Source organism: Lithobates pipiens, unplaced genomic scaffold, assembly GCF_037356315.1.
Source record: "Lithobates pipiens isolate NorthernLeopardFrog02 unplaced genomic scaffold, aLitPip1_a1.2 Scaffold_27, whole genome shotgun sequence".
In the NCBI taxonomy this organism is placed as follows: domain Eukaryota; kingdom Metazoa; phylum Chordata; class Amphibia; order Anura; family Ranidae; genus Lithobates; species Lithobates pipiens.
This window is the reverse complement of record NW_027507788.1, coordinates 9,034,374-9,043,495: the sequence shown is the minus strand read 5'-3', so window position 1 is coordinate 9,043,495 and position 9,122 is coordinate 9,034,374. Positions and strand designations below refer to the sequence as shown.

At 46.4% G+C, this 9,122-nt stretch overlaps 1 protein-coding gene across 1 annotated transcript in view; it reads left to right on the top strand.

Moving 5' to 3' along the window:
- Positions 1-8,926: 8,926 nt before the first annotated feature.
- NPHS1 (NPHS1 adhesion molecule, nephrin) overlaps positions 8,927-9,122 on the top strand; it is a 66,281-nt gene continuing 66,085 nt past the window's right edge. Inside the window, exon 1 of the mRNA XM_077456216.1 lies at positions 8,927-8,983. Within this exon, the coding sequence (XP_077312342.1) occupies positions 8,927-8,983 (57 nt within the window). The remainder of the gene's footprint in view (positions 8,984-9,122) is intronic.

Here is a 9,122-nt window from a genome sequence, read left to right as displayed (position 1 = left end):
CGGCATCCATTAGCGTGAAATGAACGGCACAGAACTTACCCGTGTAATAGGGATCTGTGATACCTCTGACAGCTTCCGTTAGAGGCTTGTTAGCTGTGTGTTCAATTGAGCATGGGAATACCTTCTGTTAGGGGAAGAGATGTTCATTGTCTTCTGATCCCGGAGGAGGGGGCGCTCAGCCCACCTTTCTACTCCACGTGAGACACTTATCTCTCCGAGACCCCCCCCCCCCAATCCCAACACAACCGCTTCCCGCACCCAAGGGTGGTCAGAGCAAGAGCATGCAACTGGATAGATAGATAGATAGATAGATAGATAGATAGATAGATACGGTATCTCCCAAAAGTAAGTACACCCCTCACATTTTTGTCAATCTTTCCTTCTATCTTTTCATGTGACAACACTGAAGAAATGACACTTGTCTACAATGTAAAGTAGTGAGTGTACAGCTTGTATAACAGTGTAAATTTGCTGTCCCCTCAAAATAACTCAACACACAGCCATTAATGTCTAAACCACTGGCAACAAAAGTCAGCACACCCCTAAGTGAAAATGTCCAAATTGGGCCCAATTAGTCATTTCCCTCCCTGTTGTCATGTGACTCGTTAGTGTTACAAGGTCTCAGGTGTGAATGGGGAGCAGGTGTGTTAAATTTGGTGTTATCGCTCTCACTCTCTCATACTGGTCAATGGAAGTTCAACATGGCACCTCATGGCAAAGAACTCTCTGAGGATCTGAAAAAAAAGAATTGTTCCTCTACATAAAGATGGCCTAGGCTATAAGAAGATTGCCAAGACCCTGAAACTGAGCTCCAGCACGGTGGCCAAGACCATACCACGGTTTAACAGGACAGGATCCACTCAGAACAGGCCTCGTCATGGTCCACCACAGAAGTTGAGGTCACGTGCTCAGCGTCATATCCAGAGGTTTTCTTTGGGAAATAGATGTATGAGTGCTGCCAGCATTGCTGCAGAGGTTGTAGGGGTGGGGGGGGGGGGGTCAGCCTGTCAGTGCTCAGACCATACGCCGCACACTGCATCAAATTGGTCTGCATGGCTGTCATCACAGAAGGAAGCCTCTTCTAAAGATGATGCACAAGAAAGTCCGCAAACAGTTTGATGAAGACAAGCAGACTAAGGAGATGGATTACTGGAACCATGTCCTGTGATCTGATGAGACCAAGATAAACGTATTTGGTGTCAGATGGTGACAAGCGTGTGTGGGGGCAACCAGGTGAGGAGGACAAAGACAAGTGTGTCTTGTCTACAGTCAGGCATGGTGGTGGGGGTGTCATGGTCTGGGGCTGCATGAGTGCTGCCGGCACTGGGGGGCTACAGATCATTGAGGGGACCATGAATGCCAACATGTACTGTGACATACTGAAGCAGAGCATGATCCCCTCCCTTCAGAGACTGGACCGCAGGGCAGTATTCCAACATGATAACCACCCCAAACACACCTCCAACACCACCACTGCCTTGCTAAAGAAGCTCAGGGTAAAGGTGATGGACTGGCCAAGCATGTCTCCAGACCTAAACCCTATTGATCATCTGTGGGACATCCTCAAATGGAAGGTGGAGGAGCGCAAGGTCTCCAACATCCACCAGCTCTGTGATGTCATTATGGGGGAGGGGAAGAGGACTCCAGTGACAACCTGTGAAGCTCTGGTGACTTCCATACCCAAGAGGGTTAAGGCAGTGCTGGAAAATAATGGCGGCCACACAAAATATTGACAGTTTGGGCCCAATTTGGAGATTTTTACTTAGGGGTGTACTGACTTTTGTTGCCAGCAGTTTAGACATTAATGGCTGTGTGTTGAGTTATTTTGAGGGGACGGGAAATTTACACTGTTATACAAGCTGTACACTCACTACTTTACATTGTAGACAAGTGTCATTTCTTCAGTGTTGTCACAAGAAAAGAGAGAAGAAAATATTTACAAAAAGAGGGGTGAGGGGTGTACTTACTTTTGTGAGATACTCAGATAGATAGATAGATAGATAGATAGATAGGAGTTGCACCCCATGTTTTCCAATGAGTGCTGTCCATATCTGTGCAACTTTAAAGCAGTCTCTGCACTACTTAGGTCCAACTTTCATGCACCATGAGAGCCATAGAATTCAATGCAAACCCTCAAAAGTCGCATCAAGTCGCACTGTGACGTCTCCATGGAAAATCGCACAGATTTGAAGTCGCACTGTGACGTCTCCATCTTTGAAGTCGCAGTGTGAATGGAGCCGGCGGTGATAGGACATTCGCACAGCCTGGGGACAGAAGCTACAATGAGAAATCATCAGACTGCTTGAAAATACTTTTTTGTTCCTTTTCTGTTTTTCTTATTTTGATTGGAGGGTCTATTTAAACAACGTCCAGATGTCCCCGCCGGTGACAAGTAGGTGCGATCGGCACTTCAATCCTCCCAACACACAGCTGACAAACACACACACACCTGAGAAGTGTGCATGGGGGGAGGGGCGGCTCTGTGTGTACCGCAGAGCACATGTGAAGTGTGCTTGTCACCCGTTCTGAGATCTGACAGCAAAGGAAGGGCTCATGTACGGTGCGTCCGGAAAGTATTCACAGAGCTTCACTTTTTCCACATTTTGTTATGTTACAGCCTTATTCCAAAACTGATTCAATTCATTATTTTCTTCAGAATTCTACAAAACATCCCCCATAATGACAACATGAAAGTAGATTGTTTGAAATCTTTGCAAATGTATTAAAAATTAAAAATCCCATGTAGATAAGTATCACAGGCTCCTCCCATGTACACAAGTATCACAGGCTCCTCCGTGTACATAAGTATCACAGACTCCTCCGTGTACATAAGTATCACAGGCTCCTCCCATGTACATAAGTATCACAGGCTCCTCCCATGTACATAAGTATCACAGGCTCCTCCCATGTACATAAGTATCACAGGCTCCTCCGTGTACATAAGTATCACAGGCTCCTCCCATATACATAAATATCACAGACTCCTCCCATATACATAAGTATCACAGGCTCTTCCCATGTACATAAGTATCACAGGCTCCTCCCATGTACATAAGTATCACAGGCTCCTCCCACATACATAAGTATCACAGGCTCCTCCCACGTACACAAGTATCACAGGCTCCTCCCACGTACACAAGTATCACAGGCTCCTCCCATGTACATATGTATCACAGACTCCTCCCACGTACATAAGTATCACAGACTCCTCCCATATACATAAGTATCACAGGCTCCTCCCATGTACACAAGTATCACAGGCTCCTCCCATGTACACAAGTATCACAGACTCCTCCCACGTACATAAGTATCACAGACTCCTCCCATATACATAAGTATCACAGGCTCCTCCCATGTACATAAGTATCACAGGCTCCTCCCATGTACATAAGTATCACAGACTCCTCCCATGTACATAAGTATCACAGACTCCTCCCATGTACATAAGTATCACAGACTCCTCCCATGTACATAAGTATCACAGACTCCTCCCATGTACATATGTATCACAGACTCCTCCCATGTACATATGTATCACAGACTCCTCCCATGTACATAAGTATCACAGACTCCTCCCATGTACATAAGTATCATAGGCTCCTCCCATGTAGATAAGTATCACAGGCTCCTCCCATGTAGATAAGTATCACAGGCTCCTCCCATGTAGATAAGTATCACAGACTCCTCCCATATACATAACTATACAGTGAAGCATGGTGGTGGCAGCATCATGCCGTGGGGATGTTTGTCAGCAGCAGGACCTGGGAGACTAGTCAGGATGGAGGAAAAGATGAATGCGGCAATGTACAGAGACATCCTTGATGAAAACCTTCTACAGATCTCTGTGGACCTCAGACTGGGGCGAAGGTTCATCTTCCAACAGGACAACAACCCTAAGCACACAGCCAAGATAACAAAGGAGTGGCTATGGGACAACTCTGTGAATGTCCTTGAGTGGCCCAGCCAGAGCCCGGACCTGAACCCGACTGAACATCTCTGGGGAGAGCTGAAAATACTCAAAAAGACTGGAGGCTGTAATTGGTGCCAAAGGAGCTTCACCAAAGTGATGAGTAAAGGCTGTGATACTTATGTACATGGGAGGAGTCTGTGATACTTATGTATATGGGAGGAGTCTGTGATACTTATGTATATGGGAGGAGCCTGTGATACTTATGTACATGGGAGGAGCCTGTGATACTTATGTACATGGGAGGAGCCTGTGATACTTATGTACATGGGAGGAGCCTGTGATACTTATGTACATGGGAGGAGCCTGTGATACTTATGTACATGGGAGGAGCCTGGGATACTTATGTACATGGGAGGAGCCTGGGATACTTATGTATATGGGAGGAGCCTGTGATACTTGTGTATATGGGAGGAGCCTGTGATACTTATTTACATAGGAGAAGCCTGTGATATTTATGTACAGGTACATAGGAGAAGCTTGTGATAATTATGTATATGGGAGGAGTCTGTGATACTTATGTACATGGGAGGAGCCTGTGATATGCATGTACATGGGAGGAGCCTGTGATACTTATGTACATGGGAGGAGTCTGTGATACTTATGTACATGGAAGGAGCCTATGATACTTATGTACATGGGAGGAGCCTATGATATTATGTAGATAGGAGGAGCCTGTGATACGTATGTACATGGGAGGAGCCTGTGATACGTATGTACATGGGAGGAGCCTGTGATACTTATGTAGATGGGAGGAGCCTGTGGTACTTATGTAGATGGGAGGAGCCTGTGGTACTTATGTACATGGGAGGAGTCTGTGATATTATCACGGGCTCCTGCCATTTACATAAGTATCACAGACTCCTCCCATGTACATAAGTACCACAGGCTCCTCCCATCTACATAAGTACCACAGGCTCCTCCCATCTACATAAGTATCACAGGGAGGAGACTGTGATATGCATGTACATGGGAGGAGTCTGTGATACTTATGTACACGGAGGAGCCTGTGATACTTATGTACGTGGGAGGAGCCTGTGATACTTATGTACATGGGAGGAGCCTGTGATACTTATGTACGTGGGAGGAGCCTGTGATACTTATGTACGTGGGAGGAGCCTGTGATACTTATGTACATGGGAAGAGCCTGTGATACTTATGTATATGGGAGGAGTCTGTGATATTTATGTACATGGGAGGAGCCTGTGATACTTATGTACATGGGAGGAGCCTGTGATATGAATGTACATGGGAGGAGCCTGTGATATGCATGTACATGGGAGGAGTCTGTGATACTTATGTACATGGGAGGAGTCTGTGATACTTATGTACACGGAGGAGCCTGTGATACTTATGTACATGGGAGGAGCCTGTGATACTTATGTACATGGGAAGAGCCTGTGATACTTATGTATATGGGAGGAGTCTGTGATATTTATGTATATGGGAGGAGTCTGTGATATTTATGTATATGGGAGGAGTCTGTGATATTTATGTACATGGGAGGAGCCTGTGATACTTATGTACATGGGAGGAGCCTGTGATACTTATGTACATGGGAGGAGCCTGTGATACTTATGTACACGGAGGAGCCTGTGATACTTATGTACACGGAGGAGCCTGTGATACTTATGTACACGGAGGAGCCTGTGATACTTATGTACACGGAGGAGCCTGTGATACTTATGTACATGGGAGGAGCCTGTGATACTTATGTACATGGGAGGAGCCTGTGATACTTATGTACACGGAGGAGCCTGTGATACTTCTGTACATGGGAGGAGCCTGTGATACTTATGTACACGGAGGAGCCTGTGATACTTATGTACACGGGAGGAGCCTGTGATACTTATGTACACGGGAGGAGCCTGTGATACTTATGTACATGGGAGGAGTCTGTGATATTTATGTATATGGGAGGAGCCTGTGATACTTATGTACACGGAGGAGCCTGTGATACTTATGTACACGGAGGAGCCTGTGATACTTATGTACATGGGAGGAGCCTGTGATACTTATGTACATGGGAGGAGCCTGTGATACTTATGTACACGGAGGAGCCTGTGATACTTATGTACACGGAGGAGCCTGTGATACTTATGTACATGGGAGGAGCCTGTGATACTTATGTACACGGAGGAGCCTGTGATACTTATGTACACGGGAGGAGCCTGGGATACTTATGTACACGGGAGGAGTCTGTGATACTTATGTACATGGGAGGAGTCTGTGATATTTATGTATATGGGAGGAGCCTGTGATACTTATGTACACGGAGGAGCCTGTGATACTTATGTACACGGAGGAGCCTGTGATACTTATGTACATGGGAGGAGCCTGTGATACTTATGTACATGGGAGGAGCCTGTGATACTTATGTACACGGAGGAGCCTGTGATACTTATGTACATGGGAGGAGCCTGTGATACTTATGTACATGGGAGGAGCCTGTGATACTTATGTACACGGAGGAGCCTGTGATACTTATGTACACGGAGGAGCCTGTGATACTTATGTACATGGGAGGAGCCTGTGATACTTATGTACATGGGAGGAGCCTGTGATACTTATGTACACGGAGGAGCCTGTGATACTTATGTACACGGAGGAGCCTGTGATACTTATGTACATGGGAGGAGCCTGTGATACTTATGTACACGGAGGAGCCTGTGATACTTATGTACACGGAGGAGCCTGTGATACTTATGTACACGGGAGGAGCCTGTGATACTTATGTACATGGGAGGAGTCTGTGATATTTATGTATATGGGAGGAGCCTGTGATACTTATGTACACGGAGGAGCCTGTGATACTTATGTACACGGAGGAGCCTGTGATACTTATGTACATGGGAGGAGCCTGTGATACTTATGTACATGGGAGGAGCCTGTGATACTTATGTACACGGAGGAGCCTGTGATACTTATGTACACGGAGGAGCCTGTGATACTTATGTACATGGGAGGAGCCTGTGATACTTATGTACACGGAGGAGCCTGTGATACTTATGTACACTGGGAGGAGCTGGGATACTTATGTACACGGGAGGAGCCTGGGATACTTATGTACACGGGAGGAGCCTGGGATACTTGAAATGTACATTTGTTTGTTTTTTATTGTCATTATGGGGGATGGTTTGTAGAATTTTGAGGAAAATAATGAATTGAATCCATTTTGGAATAAGGCTGTAACATAACAAAATGTGGAAAAAGTGAAGTGCTGTGAATACTTTCCGTATGTACTGTAGACGTAAACTGTGGGTGACATGCAGCTTGCTCTGCACACTGTGTATCATAAACTTTCACTATAAAAAAAAGAGAGTGCCCAGACGATTTGGAATTGTGGGCAGAATCACAGCGATTCCAAATCGCAAAGTGTGAATGGAGCCTTAGTGCATTTTTATTGCGTTTTTATTTTTTTTTCAAGCGTTGAGCATTACATTACACACAAAAAAATGTAGTCAGTGGGATTTCTTAAAAAAAAAAAAAAATGCCACACAAACATCATAGATTTATAATGGCATTTTTTCATGCATTTTTTTACCATGCTGAGATCCTGCGTTGTATTGTGCATAAAATGCGATAGTTTGTTGTGCATAAAATGCGATAGTTTGAATTACCCTCCCCCCCCACCCAAAAAAAAGTGACAATGACTACTGAACTGACGTGAAGGTGATAAAGCCTCGGTGAGATTTCAGCGATTGGGTCTCCATTATAAAGAGTTGGTAGAGGAGGCAGGAAAGCAGACCGCCTGCAGATGCCCCTCATCGCCAGGGGAGCCATCTGGATGCCCTGACGCAGCTCTGGCACCGATAGCGTGTGTGGGGGTGTGCGCCACCTCCGAGTGTTCCATCGATACCTCTCTCTGAGCCTTCCTCCTCGTCAGATTCGTCAGCAGCCGCAGTTGAAAACCAAATCAGTTCCTTTTCCAGTCATACAGTGCCTGGAAAAAAGTATTCATACCCCTTGAAACGGTTTGGCAAAAGATCCAGGTTCTTCTTTTTTGCCATGCTTGGCAACGCACTAAAAAAAGCACGTAAACACGCATGCTTGGGCGCATCTGTAGGTGCAAACCGCGCCTAATAAATTGTCGGTGGAACAAACACTGGCTCCTGCCATTGGCACGCCACGCTCCGGGGAGCCCATGTTTAGGAAGATGTCAACCGCCCCTTGTGTAAAATACCAGATCCCTGGCTGTGGTGTCGATTCTCCGGATTCAGTACTTTCCAAGGCACTGGGCCGGTGCAGGCAGGCAGGTTAGGAGCTCTCGCCGGATTTCCCCGTTGTTGCGGTACATTGGGCCAGGGCGCAACGCGGAGGCATGGCCTGGGAGGAGCTTAGGCTGAGGCCGCATTATTTTCTTACTTAGCATATGGGCTGTTAGGAGCGAGGCGCCTCTGCATCTAATATTACTAAGAGACCCTTCATGCTACTACACCTGCATGTGCTACAGTGTCTTCAAGTGCAGCTAATCAAGCACAGATCATGCTTGATAGCTGCATCCTCGGCTACATTAGCCAAGGAATGACAGCTGTGGGTCGTTGGTCCCAGGAGGGATCCGGGAACGAATATACCTTGAAGTCCTCCTGCTCTGAGGGTGGAAGCGGTATCTTGCATTCCCGGGCTTGGGGCTCCCTGGAGAATTGGGAGAGCCCAGGAACCACTGCAGGTGGGGGGAGTGCCCTTTAAGAGCCCCATAAAAGTGATGGGGCAGGTCTAGACCCACTTGGATCCCTTTTATCGGCAATGCCCTTCACTGGCTGGAAGCCAGTACCATGCTCACCACTGCAGCATCTGTGAGCTTGATTTAGCCACTTATCTACCGTGCCATAAACCTACCTTGGTAGACGAGGGGTTAAGGTGGCCATGCAGCTTCCAGTCTGATTGCACAACATCTTTTACATCGGCCAACACAACAATGTTGTAGTAGGAGAACCTGCCTGACAGCATACAGATGCAATGGATGGTTTGGTGGAGCTTTTGGAAGACCTAGAGGAGATTGTCTACAATCAGATTGTAAGGTGTGTGGCCAGCTTTCCATTTACCAGAATGATAAAATATGGCAAACTATTACTTGGATGTTGGTAGATCTAAAGAAGATTGTACCATCAGATTGTAACGTCTGTGGTCCAAGTTTTCCCATTAGGTGCTTCAG